Source organism: Rissa tridactyla, chromosome Z (genome assembly GCF_028500815.1).
Source record: "Rissa tridactyla isolate bRisTri1 chromosome Z, bRisTri1.patW.cur.20221130, whole genome shotgun sequence".
NCBI lineage: Eukaryota > Metazoa > Chordata > Aves > Charadriiformes > Laridae > Rissa > Rissa tridactyla.
The window spans coordinates 17129444-17152690 of record NC_071497.1 but is presented as its reverse complement, the minus strand read 5'-3'; the positions used below and the strand labels follow the sequence as shown (position 1 = coordinate 17152690).

The 23247-nt window shown below is 50.6% G+C and overlaps 1 protein-coding gene across 4 annotated transcripts in view; it reads left to right on the top strand.

Moving 5' to 3' along the window:
- The window catches only part of TMOD1 (tropomodulin 1), a 29908-nt gene that overhangs the window by 2349 nt on the left and 4312 nt on the right, over positions 1 to 23247 (top strand). For 3 of the 4 annotated variants that reach the window (XM_054185884.1, XM_054185883.1, XM_054185882.1), the window contains 7 exons: positions 8907 to 9071; positions 11599 to 11755; positions 15781 to 15900; positions 18825 to 18914; positions 19425 to 19555; positions 21151 to 21258; positions 23084 to 23227. In XM_054185884.1, coding sequence (XP_054041859.1) covers positions 8952 to 9071; positions 11599 to 11755; positions 15781 to 15900; positions 18825 to 18914; positions 19425 to 19555; positions 21151 to 21258; positions 23084 to 23227 — 870 coding nt within the window. In that variant the 5' untranslated portion in view covers positions 8907 to 8951. Of the gene's footprint in view, positions 1 to 724; positions 1064 to 8906; positions 9072 to 11598; positions 11756 to 15780; positions 15901 to 18824; positions 18915 to 19424; positions 19556 to 21150; positions 21259 to 23083; positions 23228 to 23247 lie in introns of those variants that run through there. The other variant, XM_054185886.1, reaches the window with a different exon arrangement.

The following is a 23247-nucleotide window of genomic DNA, read 5'->3' as shown; positions in this document are numbered from 1 at the left end:
GGAGTTCTTCCTACTCATTAATGGTAAATGAGATAAACACACATCAAGAGACTGTCCTGGGTCCAGCCCAGGATACTCTGGTTGGCAGCGACCAGTGGCAGATGCCCTGGGAGAAGCATGGAGACAAGGCTACAGCGATGCTTCCCCAGAGCTCAGCCCCCTTCCAGCACTGTGTGGTTCATTAGCTCTCCCAGCTGGAGGTGGTGTCTTTGTTTCTTCAGGCCTGGGAGGACTGTGTGAGCGTCCTGCTTCTGTTAAATGCCTCGTTCAGATTTGGTGCGCAGCGGCAGGTTCAGCTGCTCCCTGTGACTGGAGTGTGCCAGAGCGGCAGGAGTCCATCCAAGGGCTAACATAAGTTCAGGCAAGAAAACCAGGATCCCTTTTCAGTGTAGATTGTGCCAGCTGCGAAGTTTTCAAGTGGAAGGGTTCAAGTTACAGAGCAGGAACTGATTGCTCGGTGTCACTAATGACTCAAGTGTGCCCATGCACTTTTCATAGGGATTAGTAATTAAGCAATTAAGTACATGCCAGGCGCATGAGAGAACATTACCCCAAATAGGAGAACACATAGCTGTGCTTACAAGTTGCGTGCCTTAAAAATACACGAAGGGGAGATAGAGCTGGGGTGGTTTGTATTTGGGCTTTGGCAGAGTTTGACCCTGTTACGTGCTGCCTGGTCACCAGCCATCTGGGCTGTTTGCTGGGTGGCCCTGATAAGAAAGATCACTTGGTAAGAGCCGCTGCTGAGTCGTGTGGCTTCCAGGCTGCAGGCGTGCTGAGGAAAGGACAGCCGGGAGGTACAGGCGGTTTCTGAGTGTCAGGTTGGGATCTGGGAGAGTTGCACCTCCTGGCACGCGCAGGGAGAGGAAGGTCCAGGAGGGTGTGACCAGCATAAGACTTCCCTCAGCACCAGTGGATGAAGGGAGGGGTCACTTTGGTGCTTCCCCAAGTGCGTGCATGACCTTGGACAACCAGCCGTTTGCTGTGGAGCTGTCAAGTGCCAGGATGGGAATGCCAGCTCTGGCGTGAGGATCCCCATGGGAATGAAGCAGCATCATCATCAGTAAGTATCATCTATGGCATATGGTACTCATTGACGTAGGGTTCCGGGTGGTGATGATAACTTCAGATAGCATTACATGTTTTGTATGGCTGGCGTGTCATTTAGAGAGGCAGAAGTCACAGTGTGCTTTGATAGATCCGCAGTGCCTCCTTCCAGGAGTTTCCTTTCAAATATTTTACTGAGGTGAACATGAATTTTGGTGTGTCTTAGGTTAACCGCTGCTGGTTGTGAGTTTTTTATCAAACCAGAGGAAATACAGATCTTCCTTGGAGAAGTCTGAGTTTTCTGAAGGAACAGCAGATTCCCTGTTGGATTTCATTAGGCATGAGCCTCTTTGCAGGGCAGCTGAGAGGGGCTTGGTCTTTCTAGGTGATGGCTGGCTTGCCTTGGAGCAGTGAGGGTGTGTGCTGACCTCTGCTTTCTGCATCTGACATGACAGAGCTTCCCCTTGTCCGGAACCTCCTCTGTCTTTTCTCTGTCCACTCTTCTCATCCAGGGCATGAATGTGCTGGCACTGCCGGGCTCAGCTGTGGAAAGGCTAAGGGATGAAGATACACCTGATGGGCGCTGCTTGCTGAACAGGGGCTGGGGGCATCCACTACCTCGCATGTCCTGTTTTATTGAGGATCATTCAAGATGATGCTTGGCTACTCTGCAAGCTACGCAAGGGCTTCTCAGTGTGAGAATGCTGCCAAGCAAGATACTGTGATGGTCTCCTGGAGGCTGAGTGACTCACTGTCATGCGGCAGAAGCAAGGGACTTAGCCAAGGTGACCTTCAACCATGTCTGAGCTCACGGTGAACAGTTTGTTTCAGGGGAAGGCAGATGAACCCCCTTGTGTTGAACCAGAATCAGAATTCAAACTTGAATCACAGCAGTGAGGACTTTGCTTCAGCTGGATAAATTGAGTGCAGAAAACAACAAGGTTTTGTGAAGTAAATGTAGGGGATCAGCTTGGAGCCCAGTTTCCATCCTGTGTAACCTCCTGGCATTCAGAGGAGGAACCTGGACAGTTGGGCAGGCCTGTGCATTCTTCTGAGACCAGGTCACAGAAAGTTTAGATGGGAAGGGACCTCTGGAAGTTCCCAGTCCAGTGGCCTCTCTGAGCAGGCTTAGCCTCAGAGCTACATCAGATTTCCAAGGGCCTTGTCCAGTTGGGTTGAATATCCAAGGATAGAGATCCCACCACCTGGCTGGTCCCTGTCCAAAGGCTGCACCACTCTTGGGGCAAGGAATCTTCCCCTGATGTCCTGTTAGAATTTCTCTTGCCACAACTTATTCCCATTGCCCCTTTTCCTTTCCCTGTGCACCTCTGAGGAAAGCCTTGTTCTGTCTTCTCCAGAAACCCTTTCCTTTTAGCCAGCAGCAGTCTTCCCCTCTCCAGGCTGAAGAAGTCCACTTCCCTCCGCTTCTCCTTGCATCTTCTGCGTCCCAGCCTCCTGCCCACCCTGATGGCCCTGCACTGGAGTCTCTTCAGCTTGTCAAGACTTGTGTTCTACTGGGGGACATCAAACTGGATGATGCAATATCCATCTGCAGCCTCGGTTGTGCTAAGCAGAGGGGAATACCACCCTCTGTGGACCTCCTGGCCAGACATTTTCTAGTGCAGCTTGCACTGCAACTCCAGTGCACAGCCTATAGGAAGTCTCTTGTAGCTTTAACAAGATGTTTCTACATCTTGTACGTTCAAGGTGGTGATGCAGAGCCCAAGCTGACCAACAGCGCATGATGCTTGAGGATGATCAGAGGGCTGGAGCACCTGTCCTGTGAAGACAGACCGAGGGAGTTGGGGTTGTTCAGTCTGGAGAAAAGAAGGCTCCGAGGAGACCTTATAGAGGCCTACCAGTATCTTAAGGGGGCCTACAAGAAAGCTGGTGAGGGACGTTTTAGGATGCCGGGTAATGGTAGGACTAGAGGGAATGGATTAAAACTAGAGATGTGTCAATTCAGATTGGACGTTAGGAAGAAGTTCTTCACCATGAGGGTGATGAGATACTGGAACAGGTTACCCAGAGAGGTGGTGGATGCTCCATCCCTGGAAGTGTTCAAGGCCAGGCTGGATGGGGCTTTGAGCAACCTGATCTAGTGGGAGGTGTCCCTGCCCATGGCAGGGGGGTTGGAACTACATGATCTTTAAGGTCCCTTCCAGCCCTGACAATTCTAGGATTCTGTGGTTCTGTGCTGCAGCCTGGGCCCATGTTTACGGCTTGTTAAAAAGGTGCTTTCCTCTCTGGTTGAGAAAATGAGATCAACCTAAAAAAGAATCTTCAAAAAACATGCAGGAGACCATTCCCCTAAAAGGACTGGCTTTAGATGTTTATCTTCCTTTCATTTCTCCAAGCCAAAGACTCAATGTTTAGTGAGAACAAAGTATGTTCACTTGAAATGGGGCAAACATCTCACTGCCTGTACCGCAGGTATGGGCCACCTGGTCACCTGCAAGGCCACCACTGCTGGGCTCTAATTGTGTCTGCCAGAGAAGGGACCACTAGCTCCAAGTGTGACCTTTGTACCTGTGTGTTGGGAGGAAAGCATTCATGCTCCAGCACACCTGATTCTCTTGTGACCAGGGTGACTAGTGACAGGAGGCACCCAGTGGTCAAGACGTTGGATGTGTAAAGCTGTGTGGTGACACTGGGGATGGATCCAGCTCCTCCTGTGCTCTGCTCTGCTTTGCTATTGGGTTTTGCAAAATTCACACACTGTTTTAGATGTAGTCTTAGAAGGAGCTGATGTGCATCTTTCCCTGTTGTTACTGGATCTGCCCTAATGCATTGGTCCCTTCTTGAAAATCCCGGGAACTGGTGATGTTGGGGTGCTCGGTGACTCAAACAGCGGGGCGGCTGCAGAGTCACGGTCTTGCACAGCAGCACCCAGGTGTGCTGGGATGCAAGCCCAGGGCTCATAAGCTGTCCCGTGAGCTGCAGGACCAGCAGAGACTCACTTTTGGGTGGATAGATGTCCTTCATCCCACCATCCCCGTTGTGTTTGCCCCAGCTCTACCACATGTAATGGCTCCAAGGGCTTCTTGTACCCTCCCTTCCTCTGGACCTCCCTGCAAATGCCCCATCTTTCTCCTTCATTCCCTGACTGTCAGACGAAGGAGATGCCTTGGCTTGTTCCATGTTACACCGCTGCTGACGGACCCTTTGCACGCATGCGCAGCTTGACAAGAAATTAGGGTTTGAGACATGTATGAAATTTCATTAGTTAGCTAATGGCTTTAAGGTTTATCAGAGTACTGAGAAGCCACGTGAAATATAGTCTTCATTTAGGAAACCAACTGAAGCTGATTTGCTTCTTGGATTTACACCTGGGTGATTCACTGAGGTCTAAGAGTATGCACAGAAAGTACTTAACTTCTCTTGATTTTGTAGGAAATGGTTACTTAAAGTATGTATAGTTTCCCAAAAAAAACCCTGGTATTGCCCTTTGAAGTTACACTAAAAGTCAAAGAAAAGACAAAAGGAATTGTAGCAACTATGAGGGGGTTAGTTGAAGTTAGTTTATTATTTTTATACTGTAAAAATAATAGATCTGAACTTTGACTTGGGTTTATACTTAAGCTATGAAAAAAATCTCGTAAATCAAACCTCTGCATGAGTCAAACAGGAACTATTCTCAAGCCAGGCTATCCCTCACCAGGGTAACTCCTGCCTTTCGTGCTGCTTAAAACCAGCTTTCATCCTGAATAGCCTTCTGCCTTCAAACTTGTCAGTTTTTCCAAGAATCATCGATATCTACACTGGTAACGCTCGTTGGCCACCTCCTTATCTCAGAGACTGAGCCCTTGGTCTGCTTTCTTATTTCAAAGCACTGGAGAACTTTCCCAGCAGATCTGAGAGTTGCTTGGTAGGGGGAGGGATGTTAATTTCTTCAGCCGTGGCTCTCACCAGCCTCTGCCTCTTGCTGGTGGATCGGTGTGGCCGGTGGCTGAGGATGCACCAAACCCTCCCACGTGCTGCCGTGGAATTGACAGCCTGCCATGAAACGTTGGAATCGGGGCTGGACTGGACCGATAACAGACTTTATCACCCAAAAGCCCTGTGTCGTAGCTGAGGTTAGTTGCTCTTCCTCCCCGCGTGCACGCAAATAGAAGAGGGCTTTCTGTCCTTCCCTGCGGTTATCCTGCTGGCGCACGTGGGAGTTTGTGCACGTCGAGGCTGGGCTTCCCAGCACCGCAGCACCCCGGGTAAATCCGTCCCTGTGTTTTCGCTATGACGTTTTTATGTTTTCTTGGAATTTGTCTTGCTCGCTGCCCTTTCTGTGTGCTTTACCCAGTTCTGCTTTCTCGTTTGCCCTTTTTGCTGGGGTCGTCAGAGCACTGAGAGATGATCCTGCAGATCTTCTGGCTCGGCGGCACCTGTGCTGCTCCTCAGCCTCCCCGAGCGGCCTCTTGCAGCCAGAGCCCATCGCTGCTCCTGCCTGCCCTGCTTGCCCACCTGAGGAGCGCAACCACGTCCCCGTGCCTCTTCTCCACCCTGGACAGGGCACAGTGGTCCCAGGTGGGCCACCTTCCCTGGGGCTCTGCCGGTTCCCCACATGGAGGTCGGTGCTGCTCTTGGGTTTCAGTGCCCCAGAAAGGGCACAGTGCTGCGGGGGGGCCGTACTGGGGCAGAGCATTAAAGGAGTATTTCCAGTGTCACACGGGATGCTTTTCATTTTCACTTGATGTACAGCATCTATTTTTTTGTTCAGTGCTTTTCAAAAAGAAACTATTCCACCCCCATCATAATCACAAATGTTGCCTTTTTTGTTTTGTTTTCCTATATTCACGGTAGGAACAGTCTTCCCTGTAGATGATCTGTGGTGTACGTTCATCTCCCATCCAATTTAACTTTTCTCCTTGAACCTTTTTATGGGTCTTGGTGCATACCAACTTGTTTGCTCTTCAGACTTACCAAGTGCAAGTGTTTGGGCTGTCTTCTAATGTGTCTGATGGGTACTTTGGACAACGAGACCCAATACCTTGCTATCTTGGCCGTTGATATGAACTTCAATTTTTTGAGGAAATATGAATTTCAATTTTTTGAGGCCTTAAAGTTGTAATAGTGTCGGTCCTGCACGGCTTCTGTATATTACATATATATTTTGTTGTGATGATTCCTTCGTTGATTGAATGAAAAGCCTATTGGTAGCCTTAATGAAAAATAGCAAGAAATCAAAGCTGCCATCTCAGGAGGGGATTGAGAATAGATTTGATGGAGCAGATTTGTGGTGAATTAGAGCTGACTCTTTCCTGAATGTCCAGAAGTGTGTGGATTTAAAATCTGAACATAATATTGCAGTTGTGTTAGAGGATCTTGTTATTTTTTTTGAGGTGCAGGGGTTGGGGGAGGCGGGTGTTTGTTTTAAACGGTGCTTGAACCCTAGCATGGCTCCGGGAGACCTGTTTGTGGAGGTGGGTGTTTCAGCGCTTTGTGTACATGAAAACAATTATAATTAGGCAGAACTTACCCGCTCTCTTATTTTTGGCAGTGCAAAGCCCTGTTGCCATTTACAGCGGATGGGGGAATTGGCTTTTTCTCCCAGCACTCATGAGCCAGATAGGGTGGAAGAGGCCTGGGATGTGGAGATAAGGGAGAGCCAGCGAACCGCGCTGGTTGCGGGGGTGGCGATGGAAGATGCGATGCCGAACCCGCACAGCTCATTCCGGGGGGACACGGAGCGGCACAGAGGGTCCTGCCGCCGCGGGCAGGGTTAGCGCCGCCCACCCGCTCCCCGGCTGCCCCGGCAAGGGCAGGGGCACCATCCTCCCTCCGCGGCCCTGCCTGGGGTACGCAGCAAACGGGAGTTCTCCCCGCGGGGCTTTCGGCCGTGTTTCGTCAGGCTCCGCACCTGTCCTCAGCCCTCAGCGCCGCTGCTATCTGCAGCCCTGGCTGCGTGTCCCTGCAGGATGCCTAGGAACCCGGCAGGGCTTTCCAGAAGCGTCGTCCGTGCGCGCTGACATCCCACATCTGCCCTGCCACTCGGTGGTGACAGTCTCTGTCCTTCTGGCGGGAGGGGGACAAGGTCAGCCCTGCCCAGGCTGCGTCCCAGCCCAGCCGCCCCTTGCAGGCCACCTCTGACGGCTCGGACGGGGCCGTGGCTGCCTCTGGGGGTAGCCGTCCCCATGTAGACAAGACGGAGGTTGCCATGTTCATGGCACGTGTGGGTATTTTAAGCCGCTACAGGGAATTTAGCACCCTGGGGTGCGTTATGCTCTGCCTTCCTGCCTGCTTTTAGCTCCATCTCCTTCTACAGCAGAATGGTCAAAACTAAAAATGAAATACTCAATGCAGACTAGTCGTGGTTCGCGCACTTCAATATAAGGTGGAAAAAGCTGGTTTTGACCGTCTGGGCTCCCATGGAGGAGGCGCTGTCTCTCGGCGCTCCACCTCCTAAGTGGCGAGTGGCAGGAATGCGAGCGATGCAGGAATTGCCATCACACCAGTGGGAAACCAAACGTCTGACCAGGTGGCGGCTCTATATTTAAGGGCTTGCTGTCGGGCCATGTGTGCGTTAATGTGCCCTTTTGTGACCAAGCTAAAGATAATTTTCCTATCTGGAATGGCAGCTGTGCTGTAAGTTGTGTTAAGAGACTTCTCCACTAATGAAAAGTGATCATGGGAGCACGATCTGGCCTGATGGGGCAAAGCTGGGGAGATGTGACTCGGGATAGGGCTCTGACGCTCTGCAGAAGCTGAAAAGGGGCCATTTTTGGAAACTCAGAAGATGTTTGTCTCCTTGAAAAAATGCACAGGCCCTTGCTGTTATTTTAATGCAAATGCCCCTTGAGAAGACAGCAAAACTTTTTTTCAAACTGTAAGAAAAGTCTCTCTGAATTATCTAGAGCTCAATGTTCTCCACAAAAACTGAGCCAAAAAATGTAAATATACAGACAGCGCTATGGAACAGAAGGAAACTTTCAGCAAAAAAGCGGAGTCGGATAGACTCTTGTGTGTTGTAGTGAGCGTATTTTTAACCCACCTGCATATTTTAAGCAAGTTGACCTTCGTAGAAGGTCTACTACGGTCTTTCAGAGCTGGCAGAGGTCCAGTTACGTGTGTGCGATTGTGTGTGGCGTTTCATACTAGGAGACACGGCACAAACCCCTGGGTCGGCGGGGATTATCCGGATAGGTCGTGTAGCGTGTTACTCCCACTTCTCTTCTCGAAGGGTTGGTTTAGGCGTGCAGCAGCGCCCAGGTCAGCCGCTTGGCTCGCGGCAGTGTGGACACACGTTGTCGCAGGGAAGGTGGGTCACTAAACGGCACGTTTCACTGGCAGCCTCCTGGACACGAGAGGATAATGCTTCCTGATCGCCTTGCGGCTTTAAAACACAGGAAGGAGTGCCGCCCACTATGGCCTCGTGGAGGTTTGAGGGCTCAGAGGTACTCAGTGATGCTACAAATCTCTTCTCCCACCTGGCGACAACGTTATCTGGAGCCCCGTGCACAAGGAGGTGTTGCTGGGGGCTTTTGAGGGCACGAGAGACTTTATGATTTGTGGTTTATTGTCCTTCAAGGAATTAAATGCCTAGGACACTTCGATAACCTCTAGCATTGCTTGGAGAAAGACATGCCTAGCGAGGGTCCTGTATGTGGTGCTGCCTCAGTGCTGCCCTGTGAGCCCATGGTGGAGCACGGTGCTACTGGAGTTGTGCCACTTTCACGACCATGGGCCGTGACTTGTGTGTAGGGTATGGACAGGGGGGCCCTGAGCAATCTGACCTGGCTTTGAATTACGCCATGCTTTAAGCATAAATCTTCTGCAACTCCGCAGTATTCGGCATCCCCCGACCAGCCGGGCTGCAGTGTCACATTTCATCTGTTCGGTGTTAACACTGCTTGTTTTCATTTCAGGTCCTCTTTCGGCATAAAACGCGAGATTCACGAGACTCCTCTAAGATGTCTTACAGGAAGGAGCTAGAAAAATACCGAGACCTGGATGAAGACAAGATCCTTGGAGCTCTGACAGAGGAGGAGCTCAGGAAGTTAGAGAATGAACTGGAGGAGCTGGATCCTGATGTAAGTCATCTTTACTCGAGATTTTCTGGGCGGTAAATCTCAGTAGTTGTGGGGCAATGGGCTGCATTAGTGATCTGTATTTGAGTGGAGCCTTTGCAGAGGCTGTGCTTGGCAGAAGGACGGAAGAGACTGTCAGTGGATGAGCAGAAGTTTTGCCATCGCAAGGATGGGCTGCACGTGGGACTTTGTCTCTGTGACATTCCCCTGCCCTGGCCCTGGAGTGCGTGCTCCGGTGTGACGAGCACTGCGATTTGCAGCACTGATGTCAGCCAGGGCTGGTGGCTCAACGGATCTCTGCTTCTGATCAGGCCACCTTGGAGGGAATGTTCTGGGGTTTGTAGGTTGTTTGGGTTTTGCTTTTTTTCCGTAGCACACTTCGAACTTCCGTAGCAAACTGCCCCTCTACTCCACTCTGGTGAGACGCCACCTGGAGTAATGTATCCAGCTCTGGAGTCCTCAGCCCAAGAAGGACATGGACCTGTTGGAACGGGTCCAGCGGAGGGCCATGAAGGTGATGAGAGGGCTGGAGCACCTCTGCTATGAGGACAGGCTGAGAGAGTTGGGGTTGTTCAGCCTGGAGAAGAGAAGGCTCCGAGGAGACCTTAGAGCCCCTTCCAGTCCCTGAAGGGGGCCTACAGGAAGGATGGGGAAGGGGCTCTTGATCAGGGAGTGGAGTGATAGGACACAGGGTAACGGCCTCAAACTGAAAGAGGGGAGATTTAGATTGGATATCAGGAAGAAATTCTTTACTGTGGGGGTGGTGAGGCCCCAGAACAGCTTGCCCAGGGACGCTGTGGATGCGCCATCCCTGGAAGTGTTCAAGGCCAGGCTGGATGGGGCTTTGTGCAACCTGGTCTAGTGGGAGGTGTCCCTGCCCATGGCAGGGGGGCTGGAACTAGATAATCGTTAAGGTCCCTTCCAACCCGAACCATTCTGTGATTCTATGATTCAAATGGTCTCTATTTTCCTCCGTTTAGGCAGAAATCCAAATCCCAGACTTTTTCAAAATGGGACAATTGCTTTTTAGCAACCTCCCAACATCAGCAGGAGCTGCGCGTGTGCAAACACTGGGCCTTGCTGGTGCCAAGCAATGAAAGCTTTTTGGAGGCAACATGTCCCGGTGGCCCTGGCAGGGGATGTGCAGAGCCAACTGGCAGGACGCGGGGCTACGGCAGCATTAGGTGATGAGGCTGGGCTCTGCCAAGTGAGAAATTGTTCCTGCAACATGCAGTTAGTCTTTCGGGGCGGGGGCCGGAAATGATGGGCAGTGTAGATTGCATCACCAGTATTTTTAATTGCAGCACAGGGAAATAATTAAGAGGTGGCAGGCTGGCTCCCAGGGGGCATGGGCTGATGGGATAGGGATGGTTACAGCTGCCTCAGAAGACGTGGAGTCAGGCAGCCTTCTGTGAGAGATGCAGAAAGGTAAAATAGTCATGAACATCTGTCAGTACAGGTGTAGCCTGAGTACGGGAGTTAAAGCATGAAGACTGTATAGTCACTCACAGCATGAAGCCTGAGGAAGCAAGCCGTTTCCTATTCCTCCCTGCTTGTGTGTTAGCACTGTTCTCCTCTGTTGCCCTCCAAGATTGCCCAAGCCTAGTTGTTTCCTATTAGTCATTTACTTTTCCAGGCTTTTCACTGATGCAGATTTAAATTATAATGAATTACTTTTATTATGTGGGCATGGAAAAATCAGCATCTTGTTCAAAATCACCTTGGATGTCTTAAAAAGTAAACGTTGACTTCTATCCAGCAAAGCTTTAAAGAACGTGCTTAGTGTCAAATCTGGGAATAGTCTTACTTACTGCATTAAGGCCATTCTATATTTAAATATAAGCAGGTGCTTACGTGCCATATGCGTCAGGCGGAAGGCAACTTCCCGTGGTGGTTAATGTGACTGAATAACAAGGAGGCAGTTTGAAAAAGGGCTGAGGTTCGCAGGGGTTTTGTTCTGCAATGGAGTGACCTTCTCTGCGAGACTCTGCCTCTAGTTTTATGCTGGATCATGAAGGTCAGAAGAGACCACCGCGTCTCTCTGGTCTTCTCTGGGAAATACCATGGGATTTCCCTGCACTGATTCTTGCTGGGACACGTGGGGCATGTGGGCACTGGGACAGACATGTACAGGGAGGAGAAGATCGGTTGAGTTTAGCATCTTGGTTCTGGCACTGCAGCAGAAATGGTGAGGGTGTGGGAAGAAGCTCGGAGGAGCAGGAGGGGATGGCTGAGAGCCCCCAGAGAAAGGGCTGGAGCTGCTGTTGTAGAGAAACACCCACTTGGCCACATGGAGATCTCATAGTGGAACCAGCATTTGAAGTTGGAGGGGGGAAGGAGCACAATGTGTCTTAGATGACGTGGGGATCAGTGGGGTTGGATGGAAAAAACCTTGGACACGAGGAGGAGCAAATTGTCCAGCGATGTGGAATAAAGACAGTGCATTGAGGGAAGTGGAGAGGGGAGAGCGTTTGATGGACAGATTGATGGTTGATGCAGAGATAACCCGTGTTTCTCCCCTCCCTGCTAGAACGCATTGCTGCCAGCAGGGCTCAGGCAGCGGGATCAGACACAAAAGCCACCAACCGGCCCGTTCAAAAGGGAGGAACTCATGGCCCACCTAGAAAAGCAGGCGAAGGATGTTAAAGACAGAGAAGACTTGGTTCCGTTCACGGGTGAAAAGAGAGGTATGGTTATCCTTTGTGCCACGCTGATGCATCACGATGAAGGCATGGTGGGTGCGCAGCAGAAGGGTTGTGTCTGATCCACATTGCTAGGCACAACTTCATCGTAACACCATTGGGGTGGTGGATCTGCTCTTTGCTGTCTAGCCCCAGCCCAGGCTGGCCAATAAACTGGGGTGTGACCAAGCAGTCCATGCACTTGCTGATTTGGGTACCAGCTGATATGTTGTGAAGTGATGGACAGAGGGTGTACCACTGGGGAGCCTCTTCCCATCCTCGTCTCACTGCATCTGTATCAAGCTCTGGGGAAGACATCATCTTTTGTCCTCTCTTGTTCCTCCTCTGCCCTGTGAGCTCAGCAGGCTGTGTTCTGTCTTCCACCATTGCCTTTCGTGCTCCATCCCTACACTCTGAACTTCATCTTGCTATAGAGAAACTCCACAGCTCCCCTCAGCTGTGATGATCCCAACAGTTCCTGTCCAGTCTTCATCACCCCTTGACAACCCCAGCCTCATTTCCCAGTTTCCTGCAGTTTGCATGTTTCTGTCTTCCTGCACCGTACCCTGCGGGGGCTGCTATACCCCTGCTCTGCGTGGCCCTGGCACCCGTGAGCGAGGGGTTTGCTCTTTCTCTCCTCTTTCATCTCCTGGCATCTTTTCCTGTTCTCCTGGGACATGTCCCGTTAGCCAGAGGGTTTTCCTGCTCCCATTAGCACTCTGAATATCATCTGACATGGGACGTGGTCCAGTCAGTCCTTCCTTCTGGGTTCCAGGAGCTTCTCAGAAGCTTTTTTCTGCTGTTCTTTCCTCTGTACCATGGTCCCCCTGCAGCAGAAGATCTTGTCGTATGCTGTTTGCACTACTTGTTGCTCCACATCAAAGAAGTGCATGAAAATGTGGGCATGTGAGCACGTTGCCCAGCTGAGGCCTTTCTCAAAGCTGCCTCCTTACTGATCCACACGCCTCTCCAAGAAAGAGCTTGCGTTAAATCCGTCCATGTAGTAAAACTTCAGGTGGCATTTTTATCAAAAAGAAAAAAGAGTTCTCCTTGAAAGAACCAAATGAAAAGAGTAAATTGAGTGCTATCAGGAGGAGTGATTTAGCAGCTTCCAATGTACTCCAGCCCAGCATTGGCTACCGGCCTGGCTGGCCCAGAAGGTAGTAGCAGCGTTCTGCAGGAGACAGAGGTATTTCAGGCATTTTGAGTCTTCAGCTTCTGGTCTGGGCTGATCATATTTCAGTCTGATGTGATCTCAAACACATTAAACATCTTCTCACTTGAGTGAAGACACTACTTACATTGACTGTGAGCCAGAGATGGCAAATTACATATTCACAGTTGTTGCGGAGCTGGAAATAAATCACCACGTTTGCAGTTCGGAGGGTGATTTACCAGGTTGCCATGGGAGGCGCTCTCCCTGGCCATGCTGCTGCACAGGGTAGGAGTTGGTGTGTGCATAAATGCTGTATTATCATGTATAATGCCGTTTGCATGCACCATTTGATTTAAAGTTCAAACTTGTAATACAGCATGACTGAGATACGGAACTTTCTAAAATTAAAAGACAGAAGTTTCAATGACAGCGAGATGTCAAAAGGAGTTAACTGTGTGACGGCAGAATTAAGTTTGCCCTGTTTTTCCTGTTCCCGCATGAACCCACCAGATGGTGTGTACAGTTTGCTGAGCCGTGTGTGTGTCCGGTGGGACGACGGTTCTGGATCTCTGCACCAAGCCAGAACCGAGGGGACCAGCCCAACCCGGACGCTTTGCTGCAGAGTACCCAGGAGGTGCCTGGCTGTGCAGGAACATGATGCCCTCACTATTTTTGGGAGAGCAGCTGTGTCCCAGGAGGCAGATTCCTGCCCTCTTCACCAGGGTGGCCGCGCGCGGGCAGGAGATGGGCCCTTCTGCAAAAGGCTGTTTATAGCAGCCACCGTTTCGTACTGGGGGGAGCCCAAAGTGCAGTTGCTTCTTCCTTGAGGCTAAATTTAGCAGCATCTATTTTCAGCACATCTCTGAGCAGCAGGATCTTTGTTTCTCCCCTTTGGTGCCGCTGACTCTGGTTTCAGAGACGGGGGACAAAAATAGTCCTGGCTGGCATGCCAGGCCGAGAGCTTTGCACTCGCAATCTCTCTGCAGTGATCCTGGGCTATTTCAGGGGAGGGGACTGATCCGAAATGCTCTGGGATGCCTCCTTGTCCTCCCCTTCCCCCTCCTCCTCCTCCTCCTCCTCCTCCTCCTCTTCCTCCCACCCGGCAGCAGCACTGGGTTTACTCAACAGGCTGCTCTCTGCCATGGTTTGTTAAAACACCGCAAGCCTCTCTCTTTTCTTTGGCGCCCTGCTATGAAATCTCAGACCTGACCTGGTCCAGCCTCCGCAAAGAGACCTGCCCACCCGTTGGTGGTGCAAGCAGTAGGAGCTGGGATGCAGCCAGCTCCGGCAGAGGAAGGGTGATGGCTTGCCCGGTCATCATCCTGGGCAACGGGATGGGGGAGTGCTGGGAGGCTCACGGCAGGGACCTTTCAGATCATCAAGTCCAACCATCAACATAACACTGACAAAACCACCACTAAACCATGGAATCACAGAATGGTTTGGGTTGGAAGGGAGCTTAAAGATCATCTAGTTCCAGCCCCACTGCCATGGGCAGGGACACCTCCCACTAGACCAGGCTGCTCAAAGCCCCATCCAGCCTGGCCTTGAACACTTCCAGGGATGGGGCATCCACAGCTTCCCTGGGCAACCTGTTCTGGGCCTCACCACCCTCACAGTAAAGAATTTCTTCCTGATGCCCAATCTAAATCTCCCCTCTTTCAGTTTGAGGCTGTTACCCCTTGTCCTATCATTACACTCCCTGATCAAGAGCCCCTCCCCATCCTTCCTGTAGGCCCCCTTCAGGGACTGGAAGGGGCTCTAAGGTCTCCTCGGAGCCTTCTCTTCTCCAGGCTGGAACAACCCCAGCTCTCTCAGCCTGTCCTCAGCACCACATTTGCCCATCTTTTAAATACCTCCAGGGACAGCGATTCCACCACCTCCCTGAGCAGCCTGTTCCAGTGTTTGATAACCCTTTCGGTGTAGAAATTTTTCCTAGTATCTAATCTAAACCTCCCTTGGGGCAACTTGAGGTCGTTTCCTCCTGTCCTGTTCAGAGCTGGGCTGGAGCTGCATCACTCTCTGCACAGCCCCGTGCCTGTGTGGGCAGCCCCCCTTAGGAGAAGGCCAGGGACGAGCAGCTTTGCCTCACCACCTGCACCTCTTGCTTTGCACCTCTGACTTGTAGGGAAAAGGCATGTTCCTTGGCCTCTTGCTGTCCGGGGAAGTAGAGCACGGAGGTCTCCATCTGGCATGCCCTCTGTGTCTCTCCCCCCTGCCCTGCTGTCTCTGCAGCAATGCTGAGCTGGAACAGCTGCCCCAAGGCTGCTCCTCCTTGCACCCCATGTGCTTGCTGGATGGCTGACTGCTGCCCCTGCTTGCTGCCAGACCCTCTCCACCACCTCCTTCCCACCCTCTTTTGACCACCACCTGCCCCGCCACCGTGCTTTTGGAGCTGGCAGCCGGAGCTGTCTCAGCAGCAGGAGCGATCCCGCAGAGTGCTGGGTCCCAGCCGCTGGCCTCTCTCGGTCCACGTGAGCGCTGGTGAACCTCCATCCCTTTTATGCAGCCTTCAAAGAAGTGAAGTCCTGCAGGGCCAGGCTGTGCGTGGCTTTCTGCATGCTGTGCCTTGAACTGTCATTGTGCGGTACAATGCACTGCCGGGCGTTTATAGGTGCATCCCTCTGCGCTGCTGAAGGAGTCCAGCTCCGCAGTTGGAGGTGTCTGGCAGGTGCCTCCGGGCTCACCTTGCAGCAGGACTCCGACCGAGCTGATGGGAAGGGATTCAGTGTCTCCTCCGGTTTTTCTCTAGGTCCTTGTGCCCCTTCTGTCCTTTCCACTGTGCAAACCTCACCCCGGGGAAATGCATCTGCATGGCTATCTGTGAAACAGGTGCTACGGCTGTACTGAGAGTGACCTCACTTTGCATTTATAGGAAAAGCTTGGATTCCCAAGCAGAAGCCGATGGATCCTGTTTTGGAAAGCGTGACTCTGGAGCCGGAACTGGAGGAAGCCCTTGCTAATGCCTCCGATGCAGAGCTCTGTGACATCGCTGGTAAAACAGTTTCATGTGAATTGGGGGTTCTAGTTGTTCAACTACTACTTTCTTTTTTGTTTGTTCTTTTGTGGGAAATAAGCTGTTGAGTTTTTTGCTGTTTATCTGAATGCTGTCAGTTTTGACAGGATTTATTTCTTTGTTAAAAAAGAAGTGTATATTTAAAGTTACTCTCAGCCCATGTGATTTAATCAGGAGCACAGACCAAAGCTGAGGAGGGAGAAGAAGGGTTTATCAAGGGAAGAGAGTGTGCTGTTTGATCTCTTCTCCTGTCTCTGCTGCTGAATCTTGCAAATTGCAGCCTGTCACCTTCATCAGCACAGCTTTCTTCAAGCCAAACCTCTAGGAAACGATCAAGCAGACCCAGTGAGAACGTGGATTTCTTGTGCCAGCCTATTAAAGGAGCTGTCAGGTTGGAGCAGTCTTTCCATGGATGCTCAGGGCTGCTGTTTGTTAAAGAGCTTGTCCCAATACATTTTAAAGCTAAGGATTTCTTGCAGTTTTTATGGTTGGTCATATGCCAAAAGAGCATATGGACACCCCCTTGATGCTTTAACGAGCGCACGTGTCCCCTGCTGGTCTAGCAGTCGATGAATATTGCAGTGCTACTGGCTTCTTCTTCCAGATCTGTCTGCTTCAGACTTCCATACTCCATGCCAAAAGCCTGTAAGAAGCCTGTAGAATAATCACACCAACCAGACGTCTTCTACATAATAATAGCGTAGTCTGGCTTAGAAACGTGTTTCTGCATTAAGGCTTCCAACATATGTACCCTGGCCAAGCACTGCATGTCTGGGTTTTGCTGTTTTACTGCGCTCCTGGAGTGCTATAAAGCCCTATCCTATAAAATCTGCCTCTCTAAGCTCTGGATCTGTGCAGCAATTATTTTCACAGAGGAATGCTGTTCAGGGCAGCTCGTTCTGCAGTTGCTGGGAGAATACACTTGAAGTGGCAGCAGGAGAACTGATGTGATACAAGCTGTGCCGAAATCTCAATATTGACAGTGACAGCATTGCTTTTCCAAGTTTGCTAAGGCTGTGAAACAGCTCCTGCCTATTTAGCAGGGCTCGTTGTCAGCCATGATATATTGGATCCCTTCCTTGGCAAGGCCAGTAGGATAGTTCTTATGGGTGGCTCCCAGCAAGTCCTGGAAGGGCTCCCGTGTCTTTGGTCAGTGGCGGGAGGCAGAAGTGGGATGCCTTCATTCTGCTTGGGTTCCTTTGGATAATACACAATAAGCACCAGGCTTACAAACAGCGGATCCCTCTCGCCTACCAGCACAAACTCTAGTCTCCCAGAGCCCCATGTGGACACAAGAGCAGGTCCTTCCCTCTGTCTGCACTCCAGATATTCACAGTCCTAGCTGGTGGAGAGATTTCGTTGGCAGAGCAAGCTGTGTTTGGGGTGTATGTGTGTCCCCAAAATGCTGAGCTGGCAAATTGCTTTTTTTTTCCGAGCTGTGTTGCACTCCTGAAAATTTCAGCTGTGAGTACACAGCAGAGAAGAGGGTCAGCTAAAATACAAACAGTCAAACTCAAAGTGCCCAACCACACTGGGGCTTTCAGGGGGAGGCTGCTTGGCTCTCTGCAGTACCACGGGGGATGTGCTGGGGGATGGTGTGGGGAAGTGGTGGTTGTTGTTGGTACCTTTTGCCGCAGGCTGCCCTGCCCGTGCAACCCAGACCTGGAGTCCCAGTCAGCTGTCACCGTAACAGATGGTGATGGGCCTCAGGGATAGTCTTCTGCAAGACTCCAGCCCTTCTTGGCCACAGCACCGAGCAAATGGTGACCGACTGGTGCCAGCCAAGCACAAGAGGAGCAGCTCACAGGAAAGCAAAGCGCCTTTGTGGTGCCATGCTTGAATTTTAGGGAGAGATTTGTCCTTTATTTATTTTAGCGCCCATCCAGAGGTCAAGATTTTTTCAAACGTGTCTGTTTATAACAAATATTTGCATGTGTGCATTTTTCTTTAGAAAGTCATATAGTTATTTAAAAAAAAGAAAAGTTGATTAAAAAACCATTTTATTTTCAAACATGAACTTTCTGTGAGTAGCAGAGTTATTTCTATAAACAGAATCTTTCCCCAAATATTTCTAAGCCATTGGCTTCCCACTGCTCATTTGCAGCTGGCAAGAATGTCGGCAGATTCCCCTTGGCATGTTTCAATGTGCATTTGCATGTTGGCTTTGCAGTCATGAGCCTGAGGTGCACAAATCTCAGAAGAAGTTTGGCTTTTGGGCTCTTACAGCCTTTGAATTCTGTTCATACCACCACTTTCTGCATTTTGACTGAGCCACCAGAGCTTTAGCTTCTCAATGTCAACTTCCAAGCGTACAAAGGTCAATTCAAAGCACACCACCACCACCACCACTTTTTGTTGGGTGAAAACATGATGTGCATTGCCATGCTTCGGATGACAGCCACCTCCTATCTTGGTTGGGTTCTGCATGGGGCACAGCTCATCTCAAAAGCTGGACAGTCGCACTATGTGGCATGTGCCCAGGTGAACAAGACTGATGAGGGTGCGCATGCTCCTGCTGGACTGGACCCTGTAGACTAAATCCTACCAATGGCTTTTTTTTGTGTGTGTGTCTTTTATTGTCTTGCCCTTGCTATTTTTGCATGATGCTGAATCAAGTCAGCTACTTGGAAGCTTCAGCTATTTGTCTGTTGTCTGCAAGGTGATATTCCTCTTCTCCTATGAATCATGCTCCATTGGAATAAACAAGGGAGCACATTTGAGCCCTCTTGTGTATTTATGACAGGAGGCGGTCTTGGTCCAACCTTTGTATGTTGTTCTGTGCTTGCATGAGGAAGGGTAATGTGCTACAGACGCCCATCCTGGACAGCACAGCACATATGTGTCTTTTCCTGGCTTTGGAGCCTGCAGTAACTCAAGTCGTGTTCTCCTTTTCTTTGCTGTAGCGATCCTTGGCATGCACACCTTGATGAGCAACCAGCAGTACTATGAGGCACTGGGGAGCAGCACCATCGTCAACAAAGAAGGGCTCAACAGTAAGCGATTTAGAGTGCTACCAGGCTGAAGTGTTTGGCTTTGAAGCTGCCGGAAGAGGCAAACTTGGAATTTTTTTTAGGCTGAAGGTTGGAGCCGTGAATGTCAGAGCAGCCCATGATTGCTGGGGCCATCTCTGGTGCATCCTTGCCCTGTGCGAGCCAGCACGCTCTCAGCCGCTGCCCTGGTGCCGTCCAGGAGCCATCACAGCCCAGGGAACAGCCCCACGCAGGCAGTGTGCCCTCCATCACCCCGTTTTGGACCCTGAGAGCACGTAGCAGCAGTCACTGGCTGTCCGTGATGGTTGGCCCCAGTGCCGGGCAGCGTTTCTGGATGCACGTGAGCATAGACAGAGCTGATGAGCACTTGCTGAGTCTCACGCCTTGCGTTTATTTGTCAGGTCATGCTTCCCTCTCCCAACACTGCTTCTGGAAGAGGAGAAACACACCCAAAGAGAGCACGCTGCTGCTCAGGGTGCTTTCGGTTTCACATGTCTTGCTTTTCACTTGCAGGTGTGATTAAGCCCACACAATACAAACCAGTTCCTGATGAGGAACCGAATTCAACGGATGTGGAGGAAACGCTGAAACGAATACAAAGCAATGATCCTGACCTTGAGGAAGTCAACCTTAACAATATTATGGTAGTTGCTCCTTTCTGCTCTCCTCTCTTAGTAACAGGACCGAACATTTCATAGCCAGAAGGCAGAGAACAAGTCTGTTTTGCTGCACAGAGTAATAACCATAACGCTGCGTGCAGGGAGACAAGAAACACCAGTGCTTCCCGTCTCCGTTTTGGGCAGCAGGGGTGGTTACCTGCTGTGGGACAGCGCTGTGTGGTTGGTAGCAGGAGGACTCCTGTAGGTGCCTGGAAGAGCGGAGCTGTGTTGAGGGTAGTTTGGGAGACCTGTCCATCTCCAGCCTGTCTGGTTAAAGGCATTCTAGGTTGCTTTAATGGTTTAGTCAGGCACATTTGGTGGAAGGGCTGTTTATGTAAGATAAAATGGAGGGAGGAAAAAGGCTTCATAATCCTGACACTTGCCATGAAAATATGAAGAAACCTCCCTTCTTGCAGGTAGCCCAGTCCAACTCCCACCCATCCCGTCTGTGGGTCTCCTTTACTTCTTGTAGAATGCAAATCAGAACACAGCACCACTTGTTATATTGCCTCTGTGACACAAACACATACTAAAAAATGCATTTTCCAGGACCCTCAGCCCATGTCTGTTGAATGATGGCATATTCAAATAGCAAGAACGTGGTTAACTGCACATGCACTTGTGCCATGCCACCTGCACCTTTCTATAACTAACTGATTTTTACTTTCATGTATTTGATTCTGGCTAGTGACCCTGAAACGTCCCTTGGGGACACCAGGCTGAGGATCTGGCAGTCACGCACTTTTTTTGTGTGTTGGGCTCTTGACTTGGGGACACGGTTTGGAGAACTGAGGGGTGGCAGTGGAGATGGTAAGCTGCTGGGCTCTGTGTTGTAGCTCAGCAGATGGCTTTGATGGTGGATGATTCCACATGGTGGGATCCAAATGGAGTGGCAAGAAGTCCAAGCTGAGGTTACCACTTAAAATTTTAGACAGGTGAAAATTTGTGCATCTGAAAAGGGCATCTATCTAATGTGTTTGATAGGTGAAAAATACTCATTTTGTAGGAACTCAGAGTAAGCAGGGTGGATATATTTTCTGGACTGAGACCTAGCCTGGCAAATGTTAGCCTGAAAGATGTCGTATAGAGCAGTCAGAGGTGTCTGTAGTTTGTACTACAAGGTGATCGTTTCAGGCCTTTCTGGATCAGGCCCCCGTAGGTGGACATTTTCCTGAACGTGACATGAACGTTGCTCAGTGCTGTCATTCGTATTAAAATGCGCAGCAGCAGTGCTTTGCAAGCTCGTGGATCCTAGTTACATACATCCCCACAACGCCTGCGTTCCTAAGTAGCTGAGTTTCTGGGCAATTAAATTAAACAGCAGAAACATTTTGGCTTCAAATCAAGGCAGTGAGCTATCTGCAGCGTGGGAAATAGGATGAAGATGTTGCCATGCTCTTTAGGCCATGCTGATTACAGCAAGAGAACTTGTAAAAATATTTATCGACCCCTTTCTAAATTACTTCCGTGCATTTGGTGATTTGACCTTGATAAGAAATTTAAAGTATCATTTAAATGTATTGCATATTCCTTCGTACAGATGATGGCCTTACACAGGCTTTCTGCATTTCTTTTCACAGAATATTCCCATACCAACTTTAAAAGCTTTTGCAGAAGCGCTGAAAAATAACACCTACGTGAAGAAGTTCAGTATAGTTGGGACACGGAGCAACGACCCTGTTGCTTTCGTAAGTACTGGTGGCTCGTCGTCATAAAGTTGTGACTGGAGCTGCTCTTGGGCAAGGTATTTTTAGAGTTACTGACTGACGGCTTTTGTACCTTATGGTGTGTTTGGAACGCTTTGCACCACCGGTGTTTGGTGCTGGTCCTTTCTTTTCAGGAGTGTTAGTGAAAGCCAGTGACCGACAGGTTTGTGTTCCTTCGCTTCCTTCTTCAGCTGCGGAGATTTCAGGACACAATCATAGAATGGTTTGGGTTGTAAAGGACCTTAAAGATCATCTGGTTCCAACCCCCTGCTATGGGCAGGGACACCAACCACTAGACCAGTTGCTCAAAGCCCTATCCAGCCTGGCCTTGAACACTTCCAGGGATGGGGCATCCACAGCTTCTCTGGGCAACCCGTTCCAGTGCCTCACCACCCTCAGAGTGAAAAATTTCCTCCTAATAGCTAACCTAAATTTACCCTCTTCTAGTTTGAAGCCATTGCCCCTCGGCCTATCACTGCATGCTCTTGTAAAAAGTCCCCCTCCAGCTTTCTTATAGCCCCCCTCCAGGTACTGGAAGGCTGCGATAAGGTCTCCCTGGAGCCTTCTCTTCTCCAGGATGAACAAGACTAATATCAACAACCCTTGAATTGATAATGAACAATCCTTTAATTCCATTCGGTCTCATATTTGCCCTCAGGGATCTCCCGGAAGAGGAGCAGGAGACAAGAACTGACTTTGGAGTGGCATTTTGTAAAAGCAGTTTGTCTCTCTGGATTTATCCTACATCAGGGCCACCCCGTTTGTTTCTGCTGGGACAAAGCCTGTTGGTGCGCTGCTGTGTGCACAGTCATCCCTCCCCTCGCACGCGTCTGCTCCAGCTCTTTTTCATATATTCCTTTGTGCAGACCTGTGCAGAAGCAGGACTCTGCATTTCTTACGGGTGGCCTCTGTGGGTGATAAAGGGTCTTTCTGGCTGCTGTGAGCAGTATTAAGTATCAGTGGGGTTGCAGAGAGGTGCTGAGCTTTCTGCCTGGCCCTCGTGCTGCCTTCCAGGCTGCGTCCTTGGTTTTGCTGCACATGTGCACACCAGTTGCCTGTTAGAAAAAAAACTTCTTTTTGAAGGGTGAGTAGAGCCCTCACGTTTTTTCAGGCAGGCTGGACTGGGGAAGAAGCCTGTGCAGGCAGCACTGGTGTTGTTTGAGGGCCTGTGGGGCACTGCGCAGGGCTAGGGGAGCTGTGGAGCCCTGCCACTTGGGCATCACCTTCTGGTCCTTCTGTTTTGTGGTGTAGATGGGTCCTTCCATGCAGCTTATGAAATAAGATCATCAGATCAGGTCAGGGGGGTTGGGAGTGTGCCAGCCCACTTCTGTGAAGCAAAAGTGATTAATATGGCTGTGATGCCACTCGGGAAGACATCTTGGACATGGATAATCCCTTGTTGTTCAAGACAGATGCTTCTCTCTGCCTGCGGTGATGGGAAGCATCTCAGCCCTGCGTGGAACGAGCAGTGCAGGCCGGGAGCCGGGCTGGCAGGAGGCAGGGCAGAGACTGGCCAGCATCCCTGCCATCACAGCTTTACAAGAGGGACAGAAGTTGTCATGGGGCAGACGCAGTTTTGGGGTGGCCTTAAGGGTTGTCCATGCGAGGTTTTGCTGTGGCTTCCAGCACACTCACATTCAGGAATCCCCCTGCAACGGGGGGGAACCCCCTTCAACCCGCACAGGGCTCTCCCATCTGGTGGCAATGAAACCGCTCGGCAAGCGGGGTCCTCCTCGTGTCCTCCAGAGGCAAGGAGAGATGAATACCTGCAGCCCCTGCCGGCCTGACCACCCACCTCTGCCTGCAGGCACTGGCAGAAATGCTGAAGGTCAATAACACACTGAAGAGCCTGAACGTGGAATCAAACTTCATCTCTGGGTCAGGGATCCTGGCTGTCGTCGAAGCGCTCCAGGGCAACACATCGCTTGTAGAGCTGCGCATCGACAACCAGGTAAAGCGTGCGCGGGCGGG